General features: G+C 36.6%; 1 protein-coding gene across 2 annotated transcripts in view; it reads right to left on the reverse strand.

The window, feature by feature from the left end:
- Positions 1–412: 412 nt before the first annotated feature.
- gabra4 (gamma-aminobutyric acid type A receptor subunit alpha4) overlaps positions 413–20,731 on the reverse strand; it is a 40,054-nt gene continuing 19,735 nt past the window's right edge. For both annotated transcript variants that reach the window (XM_052573552.1, XM_052573551.1), the window contains 2 exons: positions 15,273–15,544; positions 413–5,203 (listed from right to left, as the gene is read on the reverse strand). In XM_052573552.1, the coding sequence (XP_052429512.1) occupies positions 4,670–5,203; positions 15,273–15,544 (806 nt within the window). In that variant the 3' untranslated portion in view covers positions 413–4,669. The remainder of the gene's footprint in view (positions 5,204–15,272; positions 15,545–20,731) is intronic.

Here is a 20,731-nt window from a genome sequence, read left to right on the forward strand (position 1 = left end):
GGAAAAAGCGATATCCAAGTAGTTAAAATGTATGTGATTTAAACAAATTGGATTCACTGATGATAAATATATAAATCTGGTTATTTTAAAACACATTCTGTTTATTAGTACTATTAAATAAATCTTACCTGTATCATTTATGGTATGACTTGACAAATATGCATCACTCTCAGTGTATTAGTTTATGTTAAAACCGGATGGAAAATTTAAATACACCTTAAATTTAAGCCTAAATATATTTTAAATGTAAAACTGCAGCTCCAGTTAGCTCTTATTTCAGCTACTGCTGGTAATTGGACTGAGATACACATGTATGTATGAATGTATATAAACACATATTAATCATTCTGAATTGGTAATGTTGTCAGAGAGAGAACAATATATAGGACCATTAAAGTGGCAGGTTAATGAGGTGTGTGTGTGTGTGTGTGTGTGTGTGTGTGTGTGTGTGTGTGTGATGGAGGATGAAGGTACAAAGTCAGTTTCACACTAGGCTGAGTTTCCAGGGAAGCCAGACATTTTGATCACTCCATCTCACTGCTGATAGCCTGTCACTCCCTTTCTCTCTCTCTCCCTCTCCCTCTCATTCCCTCTCTCTAACACACAGTGTGTCACATTAAAACATAGACCAAAAGTGAGAAATTAATATGCAACAGTATGCAGTATACTGTGCACAGTATGCAAATTTTCAACTGACCTTTTGTAAAGACCCGCCCACTTTCATTACTATTGCTATGTCTGACAAACCATGGCACTCTCACACCACATACCATGTTATCACGCAGTGAAAAATACATCGCGGAGCAAAGAGAAAACTGACAACGTGCTGAAATAGAAGACAAGAGCAGGTTTTTGTTGGTATGAAACAAAGTCTCAGCTTTCAAATTTTGTCATTTTGTAAGACATTCCAGCAATACCGTTTTGTGGATTGACACCGAGTGGTTGAACTAGGTATTGCAGTCTAAATTCAAATATTGGAGTGTTTTTTTTTTCACCCAGCACCTCCTCCTCAGACTCAACACACAGGTTGCCGGATTGCTGACACCAACAGGAACGAGCGCGCTTGACGAAGCATGAAATTAAATTCACTGTGTATTCCGATAACTGGCAACCCTGGGTGCCGAAATACATTGGGTAAACTGGCAGTGGGTGGGTTTCACAAACCTAACAGAGTCCGACATTCCGACTGAATCCAACTGACACTGTTTTTCAAATAAACAAGTATGTTACCTTAGCATGTTTCTTAAATATCTGGAAACATATTATGGTGTTTTTATGCTTTAGTAGAGTCCAAAACTGACATACATCACCTTTAATGTGTCATGACAGATCACTGTAGCACTTCTGTAGTTCAAGCTGCAAGTGAAACAATCATGCCTTCATATTAACTAGTATAGCATGAAATAAACATGAATGAACATCAGAAGGTATCTTGTTTCAACAGCGGAAATACGTCAGTACACACCATTTTTCATGATTTTTCACCATTTTTCAAGTTCACTGATGTTAATCTACTCTTCTATTATTTATTTGTCAGACAAAATGGCAGATTAACCATTATGATGGTATAACTGACCTGTCAATCAAACTCCTGGTGAAACGTCAGTTGGTCTACTACATTTAAAAATGTGCAGTTCCATCCCATAATGAAACACACTATGAAACTACTAGTGTGCCAAAAGAACTTGTAGCAAAGTCAGCCACAAATACAACCAGCCTGATTCAGCCACAATGGATCTACCAACGGTGTCATTATTTCTGCAATTCCACTTGGTGATAATACTTGCACAAAAATGGACTGGAAAAGCAAAATAACCATATTTAGGCCAAATTCTGAGATTACAGTACAGTATGTATTCATGCAAAATAGTGAGAACATGCATTATTTATTTTCTGTCTTGCTTTCTTGAGATCTACTCACTATTTCTCAAAGCATTAGATCAGCATCTTTCAAATATTAATTATTAAGCACACAGACATTCCCAGTCTCTCATGATGTATGACAAAAAATGTAGTTGCTTGAAGCAAAACGAGACAAGATAAGAAAAGACAAGACATCCATATACACTACCAGCCAAAAACATTAATTGATTACATTTTCTTAATGTTTTTGAAAGACGTTTACCAAGGTTGCATTTATTTGATCAAAAATACAGTAAAACTGCAATATTGTGAAATAATATTACAACTTAAAATAACTGTTTTCTATTTTAATATATTTTAAAATGTACTTTATTCCAGTGATTCAAAGCAGAATTTTCAGCATCATCACTCCAGTCTTCAGTGCCACATGATCCTTTAAAATCATTTCAATATGCTGATTTGCTACTCAAATAAAAATTTTAGCTTCTTAATATCTTGTGTAAAATTCTTTCAAAAACATAAAACTTGCAATTATTCCAAACCTTTCTATAGTAGTGTATGTATTTCAAATAAAATAGACAATATACAGTATATAATGAGCAACTAGTAATACATTTTATGAGAGTAAAGTTAATGATTCATTCGATGAACTCTGATGCTTTCTTAACATGTGGAGTGATCATTCAAATTTGAGTCTAATCAGTGAGACTGTCTGTATCTCCATATGAACTCACACACAGAAACACCACCCAGAGTCGTGCACGGGTATAATAATACACATGTACCTTTGTTCTAAGTAATCAAATGATAATTTAATTAATTTTATAGATTCAATTGAATCAAACAAAATGTAGCCATATACGCTATGTTTTATGTCGTATTTCAACAGAATGGTGGAATGGATTCGTTGAAAAGCCGAATATCATGGAATCAGTTCAGCAGTTTCCAGCACATTAATACTAAACAGCAAAACACCATGAGTCAAATAAATCGAACTTTAGAGGGACAGTTCACCCAAAAATGAACTGGCTTCATGCTGTTACAAACCCGTATGACTTTCTTCACAGGAGATTTTCTTTTTTGTCACCTTTTCAGTATAAAAAAAACATGTGGCCATCCTAAATAATAAAGGTTCTTTGTTGGGATCTATGGTTCTATGAAGAACATTTAACATCCAAGGAACCTTTCCAATGCACCAAAGGTAATTTATAGTGCAAAAATGTACAATATTAAAAACTTTGTCACACTAAGATTTTTTTTTCTTTTTATAAACGTTCACTGGTTCATTGGGGAAGCAAATATGGTTCTTCTGTGACATTGCTGAGAAACCCCCTTTTTGGCACCTTAAGTTTTAAGAGCTGTTATTAAGCTCAGAGAGCAAAAAAAAAAAAAGTATGAATTTTTCATATCCGGTACTATATACTGTATACTCAGTTTCCTAAAAGCATACAATAGCTTTGTGTGATAAACAAGCCAACATTTAATTTATTTGTTGATGAAGATCTTATACCCATTCACATCTTAAAAAAAAAGGCAATGCAAAAAATGACAACTCACACAAAGCTATCATATGACTTTTTTAATGGTGCTTTTTTGTTGTTGTTGTTGTCATTTTTGGACAAACATTCGACTAAATATGTTATTTTCTTGTTCCATGGAACCATTTTTGAGTCATCATTATCTTTAACACAGATTTTAGTTTTTATTTTTGTGGAAACTAACGACTGGTGGATAATGAAAGACCTCGACCAATCACTGTTTGTATCCAATTTACACATACAGTACAAAAACAGCCCTATGTGGATCGGTGGAGGTTTTCATCATCCTCTGGCGCTTGTATGACAACATCAGTCAGTTTAACCCTCTTACTGTTCTAAATGACTCCAGAACCATCTGGCCCCTGTGGGGTTGCCACGGCACCAGGCTCCAGGGGGCCCGTCGGCACATGCTGCGTGCTGAGAACATATCAGCTATAAGACCAAAAATACTGCAATAATGAAAACGAAACCCAAATCGAACTGAACTAAAAACAAGCCATTCAACTTCAGAAACAAAGAGAAAATCATAACTTATGCTTTAACGACTTAATTTGTAACGACGTAAATTCTTATAGTCTGTTTAAAAAATAAAAGACATGCATATGTGTTTTCCCCCGATCAGGACGTGCTCCGTTCCATCATTTTCTCTCGGTGAGAGAACACGGGATAGATACCATTCATGCCTGATAGTTTACATACACCATGATGTGGTTTAAAATAGATTTCATCACAACTGAAAGAAATATGTCAGAAATACGTCTTCTTGGCAGACATCGGCAAGGTCAGTTAAGATCTGTCAGATTTCTGAAAATTACGCTTCTCCGAATGAAGGATATTTTCCGGAAGTGTCTCTATATAAAAATAGACTAAACGACACTAATATTGTTTTTTCTACTCAGTGGCATTGTTCGTTCTTCAGTGTGTCCGGTGATAAAAAGGACAAACTGGAAATATGGCTATTCAAACAGACAACAGATAAATCTATGATTCATTCCTGTGAGATTGCTTGGATTGTTTTTTTAATTGAATTATTTTGACTTATTATAATATATCCACATGCTTAATCTTGTGAACGGCCCTTTTGATTACCAACAAAAGAAGTTTTATTATTATTCAACCCAGATAATCTCTTCTGTGCGCTTGTGCAGTTTTGTCTGCTGTAGTATAATTTAGTTTCTTGGAATTGCTTGTTGACGTAATCCTTAAGAGGGCTCTTTATTTCATCTGAGTTGGAAAAAAAAGGGTGCAAACAACCAATCCTGTTCTTGTTAGCCTCCCTTTGCCTCCATGGTGTCTTTGGATAAGTAAACCACCCAGTACACCATGTTGAACGCCCCAAAGGACACTGGGAATAAAATACGTGCGTATTCATCGATCTTGCTGGCTCCTCCGGTTGGAGGAGCGGCAGGTTGAGGTGCAGCCTTGGCTTCCTTCTTTTTAATATTCTCTAATTTAGGCCCGAGGAGATGGTGAAGAGGGGCGGAGCCTGTGGGTGCACTAGGCGACGGTTTCTCGGGAACTGTTGGTGTAGAGGGCGGGGCTGGTGGCGTTGTCTTTGAGGCCGAGGACAAATTGGCTGCGTTTGATTGGCTGGCGGAACTCGGGCTGAGACGTGATTGGCTGGAGAAACTGCTGGTACCCTCTGAGGTGGAAGATGATTGGCTGGTTAAGGTTGGTTTGGATGCAGCTGATGCACCGGTCTTGCTAGATGTTTCGGTTCTTTGGGTTTTCTTGGAGTCTGGTTGAGACTGGACATTGGAGTTGACGCGTTTTCTTAAGTTTCCATTGGTGTCTGAGTTTTGCTGTTGGGTAAAAGGGAGAAAAACATAAGTATAATGCACAACAGATGTTCTCAGCTAATGCTGTTTTAGTAGCAATACAAATTTGATAAAAATACCAAAAAAATAAAAAATAAATTAGCTGAAAATATTCTCAGTCCATCCAATTTGTACAAATTTGTTTCTTCATTGAACAGATTTGGAGAAATTTAGCATTACATCACTTACTTACCAATGGATTCTCTGCAGTAAATGGGTGCCATCAGAATGAGAGTCGGAACAGCTGATAAAAACAATAATCCACAAGTAATCCACACCACTCCAGTCCATCAATTATTGCCTTGAAGTGAAGTGAAGAGCTGCATTTTTGTCGTAAACAACTATTAATTATTAAAGTGTTTTAATTTTAAACTGAAGCTTCTGGCCAAGTCCATAAAACCATGATAATGCGTTCGCCAGTAGTTAAGTCCATTCCCTGTTGTCCATTCACATCAAAATCCACCAACATATGTGTTTAGAACCGTTTTGGCTTGTAAATGGTGAGTTATCTTTGCATATTTCTCTCCTGATTCAGACGCAATTCTTTTTTCACTGGAGAAAGCAATATAATGGAAAGTTTGAAGTTAAAAACATCTCACAGTTTTTCTCAGTTGCTTTGGTGCATTCGTCAAAATAATTTATACAAACAGCACCACGCAATGGATAACCTGCAAAAGCCTGTATCTCTCAAAAGTAAGTATTGATGTCAGTGAACACATCTGTGACATCAGAATAAAAAAGTCCTTGTGTCATTGTTCACAAACAAGATATGTTAGTCATGTTGTCAATTGTACTCTGTTAGTATTGCCTGATGTAATCTATGGCAACCATTTGGATGACAGTTACTCTAGAAATGCAGAAGGCTGCACTAATTTATGTCATATATCCATTTCAAAAGTACAAATTTACACACGACTGTATGTAAGTTGTGTATTGATCGAAAGAGACTGGATAGGATACACAGTTACCCTTTTTACTAGTAAAAAAAAAACACACATTGTCATGTTACTGTCATAAAGGAAAAATAAACAAATAATAGAATGTCCATTGTCAGAATTTGTAACTCTTGTGTTGTCCTCTGTCTAAATATGTTTTCCAAATGAAGGTCCATGAGATATTTTGGTGAGCTATTTCAGATAACAAGTTTTTCATTGGTTGATCTACATACTCTTCATTAGTGAAAGTCATGATTCACCTGCACAATTCATCGCAAATTAGTAAAACGTCTAATAGAAATGTGTAGAAAATTAGTTTGACAGTTTATAACAACTAGATCAACCATTTTGCATTTAATGACTCATACAATGAACAAATGACTAGATTTTTTGAGAGATTATTGCACAGAAAACTATATAATACATTTTGAACAACATGACATTAGCAACTGATAATGTAGGAAGTTGCTGACAAATGTACATAATCATTTGCATGAATGTACAAAAGCAATCACAACTTGTTCAAAAGAATGAGAAACTGCTTTTATGATGTGCACAAGCGATTAGATGAAGTGGAAGTTGAACAAGAGTTTTGAGAATTTCATTTCTGAATTGAAAAATGCACCAAAGCGACTGAGAAAATCTGTGATTATAGATTTGTTTCTTACAAACAAGCAGCTTTTCACTTTACAAAATGTTAGAGGGACTGGAGTCGTGTGGATTCTGGGATGTTTTTATCAGCTTTTTAGACTCACATTCTGACGGCACCCATTCACTGAAAATGATCCACTGATGAGCAATTGATGTAATGCTACATTTCCTCAGCTCTGTTCTGATGAAGAAACAAACTCATATACATATTGGATGGCCTGAGGGTGAGTTTAGTTGTAAACTATTCCTTTAAAATAAACACTGACAGTCATTTTAAAACATTAAAGCAAGTAGTCCTACAAAAAAAAAAAAAAGAAAAACACACACACAAAAAACTTTGTCTTTTGTAATATGAAGCAATATGAAACCCAGTTTTGGTTTAATAATCTTTTCTAAATGTGTTGATGACACTATTGCAGAGCAAAATCTGAGCTGCCAAACTTGTGTTTTTAATGAGAAGACACGTAAGAGTCTCGCAACAGCTTCTGAATCAAACCGGTCAAAGCAAATCCATAACCCATTTGAAGAAGCAATTTTACTGCAGTCTGAATAACAACACTATATTTATTTACATAAATAATATTTATGTACATGACACGATTGAAACCATTTTAAATAAGATATTTGTAACCGAATGAAGTGAACCGTGCAGTGAGCATGTGCCTGTAATGTGCAAATGAACAGACGTCACGCTTGCAGTAACGTTCAGGGCTATAAGGAGCTTTTATGATCAGATGGTTTGCTGTTTGTGGGTGTATGGAGGAGGAGGAGGGTGGAGCTATTCTATAAACAGCTTTTTTAATATAAACAAGGACAAGAGAGATGAGTCCACTCAGTGTGTGCGTGTGTGTGTGTGTGTGTGTGCGCACGCATGCACAAGTGTTACAGATCCCAGTGATATCAAGGGAGGAGATTTTACAGCAGGGACTGATGGGAATTCATGGATGAAAGTGAATAACAGATAACACATGTATTATATATATATATATATATATATATATATATATATATATATATATATATATATATATATATATATATATATATATATATTTACATTTAATTTACTTCATTCAGTCCTAAATTAAATACTGTACATTTCTACAGATTCTCACTCAAAGTCAGCATATAAAATGTGAATAGAAAATGCAGAGGTGGATGTGTGTTTTTTATTTTTTATACTGAGTGCGGTTCTGTACATGAGATAAACATGTATACTGAGATTATAATGAAGAGAGATCTTTCTTTTTCTCACTGGACCTGATAGCCCAGTTTCACCCTGATATTTTTTTCACCATTTCCTCTGAGAAATGTACAGTTGGCAAAGTGTAATTGGTGTCTCGCGGTGTGTGGACAATATGTTAGCACAAGCTGTGAGGAGAGACAGAAAGAGACAGCTCTGAGGGACATAAACTGCGTCCGAATTCCTGCACCTTCATTCAATATACATTTCATGAAGACTTTCTTGTTTGTTGATATACATTCTGTAGGTATGAATGAATGCAACATAAATACACACTCCAGACCCACAAAAAACAATTCCACTTTTCTCAGAGCAAAATCTGTGGTGCTGTTAAATAAACAACGTCCTTTCTAACTTCAAGAAACAACTTCCCCGGTATCTACAGCCACTTACTGTACATTTATAAAGAACCCCCTGGTTCACAATACTTCATATTTTACAACTAGATACTCAGTTTTGATGGCCTCATGGGATAGCAAAGTGTTGCAAAGTTCAAATCTCAGCATACTGTATGTAGTACTCGTACACAGGGATTGAAAATGGATGCTGGGATCAAACCAATAATGCTGCGGTCAAGTTATTTCCCTGATAATTTGTATACTATACTTCATTTTTCTCTCTCTCAACTCTGTTTGTCTAGGAAAATAATATTTTCTCTTCTGTTCTTTTTTTCCAGAACAGAAAAAACCTATTAAAGGCGGCTCATTAATCCGTGGCCGTGCTATGGTCAGCATGTACGCACACAGACTTATATTGCTCCATTTTGGGATTTTCTCTTAATGTTCCTTAATGGGTTCAGATCAAGCATATAAAAACCCAAGAGGGAATTTGATAAGAATGAATTGCGCTTGACGATAGTGCCATATTGCAAGCACTGTCTTAAAATAATACAAATCCACGATAAGATGCAACAGATACAAATCCTTAAAAAAACATCCATTAAAACTTACACAAAACACTTTATTATTATTATTCTCCCAAAGGCTGTATTTCTGATCAAAAATAAAGTAAAAACAATAACACTGTAAAACATCATTATAATTTATAATAACAGCTTTCTATTCAAATATATTTTAAAATCTAATTTATTCCTCTGTTGGCGAAGCTGAATTTTCAGCATCATTACTTCAGTCTCACATGATCCTTCAGAAATCATTTGAATATGATAATTTGGAGTTCAGTTGATATTAATTATCACTGGTGCTCAATTACTTATAATGGCTCTTATTTCCAATAAAAATGATCAAAACAATTCTGCTCCATATTTTTTATGAGAAATGTAATTCCGGCTCGTCAGTATTCTTTCATGAATAGAAAGTTCAAAAGAACAGAATTTGTTTCAGATATAAATCTTTGGGGATCTGGAAAGCCGCGGTGGAGCCGGAGGGAAGGAGGAGCCTGACATAGCCTGAGGGATAGAGGGATAAGCCGGAGCCAGAGGAGTGGAGTCCCGGGCAGGGGCGATTCTAGGCACAAGAGGGGCCACGAATAATACAGAGGGGCCAATCTTGTGTTGTTTGAACGGTATATCCAAATCATTTCAAGAGTTCAGTAACCTTTAAAATCAGTAATAAACAGTGATACCCTATTATATTTTAATAGCAGTTATTCACTGCTCTAAATCAAAACAATCAAATACAATTTGTATTAACTTTTCACTTTACAAAATTGAAAGAAAAACTGCAATAAATAAAATAATCCAATGTATGAATAGTGTACAACTCACAAATAATAATAATAGCATTTATTTATAATAGCCTTATTTATATAAATGCAGAATAACATTAATAATTCATAGAAATAAATACACAATTAATATAATATAAATTTAATATAATAAATTGTTTTTGTTTATTATCCACATCCCATTCAATTTGCATAGCATCAGTTGCAGTAAATTTGCATTGACGAATAAACAAAATCTACTTATGTCAAGGCTAATTAATCTTGAGCATATTGATTTAAAAATATCATATAACCATACTTTGTTAGAAAGCTACTTGTTCAAAAAGGTAGCTTTAGTTTAACATGTAAAATATGTGGATCCTATAAAACAGTTTACAATAGCTTAATTAGTCCAGTGTTATTTTAGTATTAGTTATTTATTTTGCTATTTAATCATGCATTAAATATTTATGTATGACTTTTAATTTGAGAATGTTTCTGGGTGTCATCAAATGACCTTTTGTCAATAACGTCTTTGAAGGGGGGGAGGGGTGGGGGGTTAGCTTTCCAGGGTGCAGACAACAATCGCGGAGCACCATGGTGATTTTAGAACGGCAACTGAATTTATGAGAAATCTACAGACGCAAATAGATTAAAGGTGTAGAAAAATAAAGACCTATATGTGTATTTTGGACGTTTTTTTCACCACAAGTCTGAAAGAAGACATGTTATTGAAGACAAACAGCCCCAAATCTCAAAATTGACCAGTAAAAAAACGATTGTTTTTGCATGTGTCTCACCCATAGACTATAAAAAAAAGTCTCAAGTGTGGGGCGTTAGATAAACATTATACGATTTGTTTCGTCACCTCACTTAAGTGAAAAAAGTCGCTAATCGACTGCATGATTCAATAATGACTTTATTAGAATTGCTATAATACTTTTTTTAAACCATTGCTTTAAATTTCGTTGTTGCCTATATCGGTGCGTTTGGCCGAAAAAAAAAAGTAAATCGTAACGCAGTAAACCCCTTTTACATTCAGCATCAGAGGAGCATAGTAAGTATAATGATTAGCATCTTGGTCTGCTCTAGGAGATAACATCGTCATCGAACCTGGTCTGTCTAACACTGAAAGACATTAACGTTAGTACCAAACACTTCTTGCACTGCAACAACTCGCTAATCGAAGATTATGATTTGAATTTGTGAGTGACAGACAAGTAGAAGGGTGGGGGCACACTGGGGGGCCAATCAGTTTTCAGGAGGGGCCAGTGCCCCCATGGCCCCTCCCCTGGCTACGCCACTGGTCCCGGGGCAGCGGATGGTTGATGACAGACCAAGGCCAGAGCTGGAGGGACGGGGGAGCCTGGAGGAGCTGGTGGACTGACGGGCCATGGTGAGAGGAGGGAGCTAGGAGCCATGGTGGAGCCACTGGGTCTAAGGGCCAAGGCGGAGTCCGGGACTCAGAGGCTTGAGGCGGAGACAAGGGATCCTCTAGCCACAATGCCGATGGAGAGTGGCAGACCCACAGCGAATTCAGCACATAGATGGTGGGCTAAAGGTGAGCAGAGGGGCTGCCAGATGACAGCAGTGGAGAAGGCTGGAGCGGGTGGGAGGGCGGGCATTTTCAAGGATTGGGCAATCGAGGGCACATTCTAGGAGCTGGCACTGGAGGATTGGAAGCCATCTCAGGGCTGAACGGGACCAGCAGAGGCGATGGAGAGAAGAGGAGGCAGTTCGATCTCCAGATCAGATTCCCAGTCACTAAGATCCTCCTCCTCATTTTGGCCCTTTTGGCATTCCACAGCTCACCCGCGGTGCAGGGGGTGGAGCTCTTCAACACACCTTGACTGAGATCTTCACCAGCTCTGGCTCTGCGGTGATCTTCAGCTCTGTCGCTCAATGAGCCGATGGCTCGTCGGTCACGGCAGGCGATGGCTCTCTGTCAGCGGTGGGCTCAAGCATGAGCTCCACGCATCTGGGAGATGGTGGGCTGGACTCACAGTCAGAGGCAGTGCACAAGACACCAGCACCCACTCCACAAAGGCGGCAAAATTTCCCCGAGGGCCATCTCTAGACAACTGCGCTCTGCACTCGTCATTCAGGCTGGTCTTATAGAAAGTGTAGAGGCAGTAGTCCGGGTAGTGGGTTTTTTGGCAATTTCCACAAATAGTTGTGTGTGATGCTCAAGGTAAAGGCTCCTCTGCTCCAGCAGGAGGAGGGAGACTGTATGATCCAATGTGAGGTTAAGCAAAAACTGATAAAAAGGAAAAACAAAACGTGGGGAAACACGCTGCTTTACTTTTCACGGTCCGGACTTCTGTAACGGTGTGGTGTGGGAGAGAAGCACGTGAACGAGGCAGATGATGATAATGATGATGATACAAAGTCTTTAATAATCCACATAGGGGTAATCCAAGGATAGGCAGCAGAACCACACATACACATCGATGAGACTAGACAACCAAACACTGAATAGAATGCAACTTAGAAGGAGAATGTTAATGAGGGTAATTACAAGACACACCTGAACATAATGACACAATAACCAATGGACACGGAACACATGGAGGGAAAACACAATCTGATGAGTCCAGCCGCGTGACAGTCACTATGTGGAAATATTTGCGTAATGCCGCCGAAATGTTCACAGACAGAAAGAAGGTTTCAGTAACCGCAGTTAGTCATGAAGCAGCCATGTCAGGGAGATGCTGTGTGTATCTAGGCGAAAGCAAAAGCACTATATTTGGCCTCCCGAAACTGATGCATTTAGTAATTTTTAAGATTACTTATTACAGAACAGCAACGCATTTTATGGACAACCATTTCATGAACCTAAGAGAGGAGGAAATTTTGACTTTGCTATGACAATCTGGAACTTCTGAATCAGCGACTGGAAGTATTTCACAAGTTCACACTTACATATTAATTTACTGAAGTATTATAATGCATATTTGGAGTGCTGTCCGGGGAAGGGGCTCCGAGCTTGGGAATGGCCTGAACCTAGAGTACCCCCCCCCCCCCCCTATATAAAAGTGTAAAATGAACTCTAGTGGAGGAGATGGGGTGGAGGGGGATGCTGATAAACCGTCAATGGAGACAGGTAGGCTAATTCAGCTGTATTTATACCCTAAGGTTGATTATATTAAGTGGTTCCACCTGTGCTAATTAGGCTAAGTATCTGACGTGCTCCTCCCGAACCTTGTTATGAAACTACGTTTTGTTATTGTGTGTGTGTGTGTGAGAGAGAGAGAGAGAGAGAGAGAGAGGTGTTACATTTCCAACGAGTGCTTGCAGTGTTTGTCCAATCACAATGCACTGGGTCAGTTGGCCAATTAGAGCAGACTGTGCTTGTTGGAATGAAGGACTTCGTAAAAAACGGTGCGACTGACAGAGGTGGGGCGTAGAGGACCTACAATAATGTACAGTATTTGTAAAATAATGTGTTTTTTGAGCATTAAAGCATGTCAACATATTCTATTACACCAAATACACAAAATAATGATCTTTAAAAGAGCATCATATGACCCCTTTAATGAAACTCTAGCAGCACTGAACATTTGGAAAGTAAGCACTGAAAAATGTTGTGAATTCCCAGGTTGGATTATTTGTAACGTATATGAAGTGTACAGTAGCTCCTGCTGCGCTGTGCTCACTGCCTGAGTCATTCGAGCTCCGTTAACCTGCATCTGCTGAGACTTTCACTGTAAAGATCCTCTTCCTTCTACTCGGCAAATAGAAATGTGTGTTATGATGAGCGGAAGACAGAGAGGAAGAAAAGGGGGAAGAGAAATATTGGTGATTTGAAAGAATTACAGAGAGCCACCATTAGATAAGGGACATTAACATCTTTAACAGCCTGTAGAAATAAACGACATAAAAAACAGGCCCATAATACATCACGTCAACAGTCTGACAGACACACTCTCACTTAATCTCACAGCTGTCAGCATGTGCCACTTCTAATCCGCCATCGCAGCTTACGCACAATGTCCCAGCAAAAGACCAAATCCACAGCTCACATGCACACTCTCAGTGTGCTGTCCCGTCAGCTGTAATTAAACTTATATACGATTTCCGATGCAAAACTCCCATGATGAATCTCTAGCTGTGAACGTTCTTCTTACTCGGTGCAAAAACACAAAGATCTGAAAACAAATGACTTAACTTGGTGTTATTCCTTCTTTTTTGGATTTTACTTTTACACATCATCATACAAATAAAGCTAATGGAATAAAAGTTATAAATAAAAGTTAACTGAAATTATAAGATAAAACCAGGGGCCTTTTTTTGGCTGAATCTCATGAAAACCTGTCATGAACAGGTCCATTTCAAAATCAACCCCCCCCCCCCCCCCCCCCAAAAAAAAAATAAATAAATAAAAAGAAATAAAAAAAATACACACACACACACACACTAACACACACACACACACACACATATACATATGTGTATATATATATATATATATATATATATATATATATATATATATATATATATATATATATGTGTGTGTGTGTGTGTGTGTGTAATGTAATCACATTTTGCATTAAAAAAAACCCCAAAACAAGCCTATTTAAAGATATCAACACTCTTTGAACTGTGACATTATTTTTATTTACAAATTGTCAATAATGTACTGTGGATAAAAATAATAATACATTATTTAAAGTTTGAAGTATTTCTAAATCATGTTATATTTGATATACTGCTTTTAATTTATGGGGATTCAAAAACAAAATACCGTTAATTAAAATAGATTTTATATATAAATACTGTAACAAAATACTATTATGCACTGTAATTATGGTAAAACAAAGTATGTAATAAAAAAAAATAGTTTATGTAATAAAAAATTTTTTTTGAAATAATGAGACTCACCACTGAGAATAATATTACATCCCCCCAAAAAAGGACAAAAAAAGTTGCATTACATTGTGCATTACATTAATGATAATTTTTTAATTGTCATGTCAGTAAGGCAAATAAAAATATGAATGGCTCATGAAATGAATTTCATTGTCTTAATGCAAAATAAAAATATTGCTTATTGATTTTCATACTTATTTTAACAAATGCAATTATTTTTGTGTGCTGCTGATGAAAAATAGCGATTAATCTTGCCATAAAATACTTAATATATAGGCCGTAACAAGCTGACAGACTTGGGTGAGCGGGCTACACTTCCATCCGTCTTATTTGGCAGAATAATAAAATACATAAAGCATCAATTACAAATCTAATGCACATTTTTTTATTTTTAATGGAATTTGTCAAAGCATCTGCTTTTTCTACTGAAAATATCTTTCACGCTTTCTAAGTACCGGTATGCAGCACCTGAAGGCAGCATTGAAGGCTTGGGAAGTGAAAAGAAAAAATAAATAAATACATTTGCCAATGCGTCCACTTTTTTGACTGAAAATGTCTTTGGAGCTCGTAAGTAAGGAACCTCTCAAGAGGACCTGAAGGCAGCATTAAAACTGTGCAATGTGGTGCATAAATAATCAAATTCAATATGTCTGTAAAATAATGTATATGTAGTGTAACATCATCTCACCTGTAGAACCTCCTCTGTGTCTTTAGCTTTGCCTGACGCTGTGGAGCTCTTGGCAGTGGCTGCGGCGGCAGCGGCTTTGGCCTGTTTTCTCTTGGCTCTCTCTGCTTGAGCGTTAGTGAAGTAGTTCACAGCCGCAAACTCGATGAGAGCAGAGAAGACGAAAGCAAAGCACACGGCGATGAACCAATCCATGGCTGTGGCGTACGAGACCTTGGGCAAAGAGTGCCGTGCGCTGATGCTGAGGGTCGTCATCGTGAGAACAGTGGTGATTCCTGTGAGAAACACACATTAAGAATATGAATGAAAATAATGACTAACAACAAAGTTACTAGTGTGTGTTATGTATGAATATATGTATTGAACCACTTTATTTGATGTGCTTTTGGTGGTCTGTGATGAGCATACTGCTTTTTAATGGTAATTTCTACTAAATGATAGTACGTAATGTGTTTTTCAAAATCTTTATTGCTTATAACCAGGTTAAAATACTTCACCTCTGACTGAAAATCATGAATGTAAACAAACTCTTTGAGTATCACTCCAATCGTCCATAAGTGTCCATTAGTGATTATGCTGTTATTCTCTTTATTCCCTCGGGAGTGCTTTATAAAACTGACCACCGCACAAGAGCGTCATTTGCTGAGAGTTTAACATCAAGGAAATTTGATGAGCAAAACTATTAGCGCCCCAAAGTCCAAAACATTAGGCTAACAGAAGCATTCGGTTATTAAGACACATTAAGCTGCAGTGTAACAATAATTAAAAGAAAGCCACTCTATAGAAGTGATCTTCCACATAAACGTAAAAGGTATATTAGAACAAGGTTCTTTAGATTGTTTTATTTAAAAAATGTCCTTCTCAACAATACTTAATATTTTCAAGTTCATTCATTATTCGTAGCAGGCCAGCCACCTCTGCTTCACATTAAGAAAGAAAAAAATCTTTTATGAATACAAAGGCTCTTTAGGGCACCAAAAAATGCTTCTTCTATGGCACTGTGAAAATCCGCCTTTGATAAATAAATGCTAAAGGCCAAATGCAAAAACAAAGTCGATTTCTCCCGCAGTAACACTTCGAACCACCAGGGGGAGTCAGGAATTCATTCTTAACCTGAATGTCTTGAGTTGGAACAGAAACTCAACCCTGCCACAGAGCAGTGAGCATGCCAGACGTGAGTCACACATATACACCAACACACAGATACACACAATCACGGAGGCAGCCAGTATCCCTTCTCCTCCCACACACACACACACACACACACACACACACACACATACAGAATCTCTTTCGACTCACACATACACCCACACGCACACGCGAACAAAACATAAGAAAACACACACAAACCTCTCGCACATCAAGCCAACCCCGCACACAAGACAAACAAGCTCTCCTACATATTTTCTCTGTATTTTGGAGTTTGCAAGATGTTAGAAATAAACATGGACATAAAAAGGCACCTTCACACTATAAATTTGTTAGTTGTTAGTTGGCGTGTCAGCTGTCTTCTGTCCACTTGAAATTAATAATGAAGTCAATAATGTCAGATTTCACCTCAAAATCATTAACATTAGCATTAATCCATAAACATTACATTTTGTATCAATATGTGGGAAAGTGTTACATTTTCTTTTTTTTTAATTCTTAGAATTTCAAATTTTATTTAAATAAACTCTCTCTCTCTCTCTCTCTCTCTCTCTCTCTCTATATATATATATATATAAAATAAATAAAAAATATACATTTGTGGGAACTATGTTCCATTTTCATAAATACTGAGAAATAATAACAACATAAAATAGGATTAATTTTTCCTAATATTTCAAATTGTAAATTATTCAAAAACAAAAAAAAATATTTAATTAAAATAAGATATTAATTTCATTACATTTATTTTTTTATTACATTTTTTTATTTAAATTTATTTTATTATTAATCTATTTAATTTCATTTATTTTGATTAAAACAAGATAGATAGATTTTGAATTTGGGGTAACACATAACCTTGGCATGATATCTCTATATATACACCCTATTATATTTAAAAATACATGTCTCAAAGCTGCTCGCCTCTGCAGAATATGCCTTGGGCGAGCAGCATTCTTTGCATCTCTTTCCTCACACCTGTGGTAGACAAACACAAGTGTCACTACATGTATGTTAATTTTTGGACAAAACCATGAATAAAACAGTGAAGTTAACATCTCCACCTGAGTTACCTAGCTACAGCGGGAAACAGGTGCTGCTAGTGCTAACGGTGGATCTTAGACCTGCGGGGGCAGGCCTCGGGTTCAAACCAAATCAAACCTATAGTAGAACTGCCAATGAAATGAGCATACAGCTCTGGAGAATAATCCACACTCTCTGGAAAAATTCACACGAACACAGCGCACTCACAAACGCCCACGTGCAGACCGATCTGGAACGATCAATAGGTACATCACAGGCTACATTTAGCCAGGGGTGCTGGATGTGTTTTGCACTGCCGAAATCCACTGTGTTGTGAGAGCTTTGCTGTAGTGCTCTTGTGTGACTGGCTGAGGAGAACGAGAGAGCTCTGTCACCGAAATGAGCAAAGACGGATAATGGAGCAAACAGAAGAGGTTACAAAGCAGGACACGGCCTTCAATCAGCTGCTAACTAAGAGAAAGAGTAACAAATTTAAAGTAAAAGTTCACCTTAAAAGACAATTCTGTCAATATTTACTAGCACTTATATTATAACACCTTTTTTTTCTTTGGTATTCTGTGAACTTGGCATATGAAGATGCACCATGACAGATTTGATGTTCATGACACCAAACGACACTGGATCTCGTGTTTAGGAACTGATCGGTATAAATATAGAAAAACACAAATGACATTTGAGAGCTACTGCAGATTGCAAGATTTTTTGCCCATTATCATTTAAAATTGGATCCATTCCGCACAAAAAGCTCCCTTAATGATTGCTTTTACAGTGTTTTTGTCATTTTATGAGACTGACAGCACCTTTTCACCATACAATATATGTTTTCATTATATCATTACATTTAATTTGCTTTGAACAGAAGAATGAAAGTCAAACAAGTTTGGAACAACTTAAAGGTAGTAAATGATGAGGAAATAATGACAGCATGACATTTACATTTCTAGGTGAACTATTATTAAATGCTTTATTTTGTGCAAAAAAAATAAAAATAAAATAAAAATAAACAAATCTTCTTCAGTATTTTTGCCTTCTTTTTTTCTAGTACAAATATCTAAACATTCTTAAATCAAGATATATTTACCTGAGACGCGTAATGATTAAAATATTAAAAGGATAGTTCACCCAAAAATGAAAATTAACCCATGATTTACTCACCCTCAAAACCACCCTAGATGTATATGTATTTATTTCAGATGAATACAATCGTAATTATATTTCAAAAATGTCCAGGGTCTTCCAAGCTTTTTAATGGCAGTGAATGGGTGTTCATATTTTGAAGCCCAAAAAGTGCATTCATCCATCATTAAAAGTGCTCCATATGGCTCCGGGGGTTAATAAAGACATTCTGAAGCGAGCTGATGCATTTGTGTAAGAAATCAATATCAATATTTAAAACTTTTTAAACTTCCGCAAACTGTTGTATGCACGTTGTAAAGTACTAATGGATGACATATGTTTAGCATAAGCTCTGGTGAGAATATGCTAGTCTTGTGAAAAAAATGTTTTTTTAAAGCAAATTATGAAAAATTATGAATGGATGGACTTCTTTGGGCTTCGAAATCTTGACCACAATTCACCGTCGTTATAAAGCTTGGAAGAACCAGGACATATTTTTTTAGATAACTCTGATTGTATTTGTCTGAAAGAAGAAAATCATAAACACCTGTCTTGAGGGTGAGTAAATCATGAGGTAATTTTCATTTTCGGGTGAACTATCCCTTTAAGTCTCGTTATATTTTTTTAAGCTTAAAATAAGAAACAATGGGTTAAGAAAAAAAAAAAAAATAATGCACAGGGAAAACAAGCTTATTTTATTACAACACTTGAAGATATTTGGTGTTGTTTTAAGCATATACTTAATTATTTAATTAATAATTTTTAGAAAACATAATGTTGAAGGTAATTTACCTTCCCCAGTAAATGGATTTTGATTTAAGAATGTTTATTTATTTGTACTACAAAACAAGCCCATTAATACTGAGTTAGAAAAACTTTTTTTTTTTTTTTTTTTTTTTGCAATGTATGGTATGATTATGCAATTATTGGTCTTCATATGCTAATGTCCTAATGGTTCTGACATCATAACTTTGACTATTTCTGAACCTGACCCATTTTTCCATCTTTAACAGTCTGAGTAGACAAAAAACAAAACAAAAAACAAAGCAAATCCTTTTATTAAACACACCCAAACTAATTTCAAACTACATTGTGCTGACAAAAGTAGTAAAAACAAATCAGTAACGGAGCCATTTGGAAGCCAGCATCCTTCCAAAATACACTAGAGCCATGTGTAGAGAAAGCGAAATATGGAAGCCATCCCAGAACAGATAAACAACAGATCATTGTGGTCTCCTGCTGTGTCCATTCTGAACATGCACCGGCCATCAAAAACCCACTCTGTCATTACCCAGAAACCCCTTCACTAAGCACACTTCCATCTAGGACATGAAAATCCGCTCCTCTGGCCCGGGTCCAAGCGCACCGTTCTGTTAGTAGCCATCTGAAGGTGGGTCATTGTTACACTTTTCCAGTGGAGAATGAGAGCGTGCTATTCTCAGCATCTCTAGTGCCCCAGGTGAAGTGTGGAAGGAAACAGGAGGTGCGTGCACGAGTGTGAACGAGTGTTTGTGGATATAAAAGTATTATGTCATGTTTGCAGCCGACAGATAAGGTCACAGCACATAAGGGCGTTCAGCACTGATCAGGCACATGGTGCTAAAATGTCTGACTCTGGAAATGAACGGGACACTTCAGTGCGAAGACTAGTAGTGTAAAACTCCAAACATGCACCACAAACAAGAATGGCCTTTTCTTTTTCGGTTGTCCTTTTGGCTGCTCACAGAATAAGTCATTCTTGTGTGTTTTGTGAATGTGACAAGCTATGTCAATTATATTTACATTTACACAAATAACAACATACTATGGCTAAACTAAAGATTAAGCAAATAATTACTGCTAAAATAATGTTCTTACTTAATATTTTTAAGTTGTTTTCCAGTACATATATCTAAACCTTCTTTAATCAAGATACATTTACTGGAAAAGCAAAATGACAGAGATATTAAGTCTTGTTTTGTGAAAAGAAAGACCCCAAATTAAGTGGGTTAATGTTTAAAACATGAGAAAATAGCTGTCAGCGAGGTAAGAAAATTAGACTTAATTCAAAGAGAAAACAAGATTATTTTTCTTGTTTTAAGCATAAATTCTAATTAATTTTCATAAACTGTTGAAAAAAAAAAAGATTTAATTTATTTCTTCATTTAAGA

Source organism: Carassius gibelio, chromosome B14 (genome assembly GCF_023724105.1).
Source record: "Carassius gibelio isolate Cgi1373 ecotype wild population from Czech Republic chromosome B14, carGib1.2-hapl.c, whole genome shotgun sequence".
Taxonomy (NCBI): Eukaryota; Metazoa; Chordata; class Actinopteri; order Cypriniformes; family Cyprinidae; genus Carassius; species Carassius gibelio.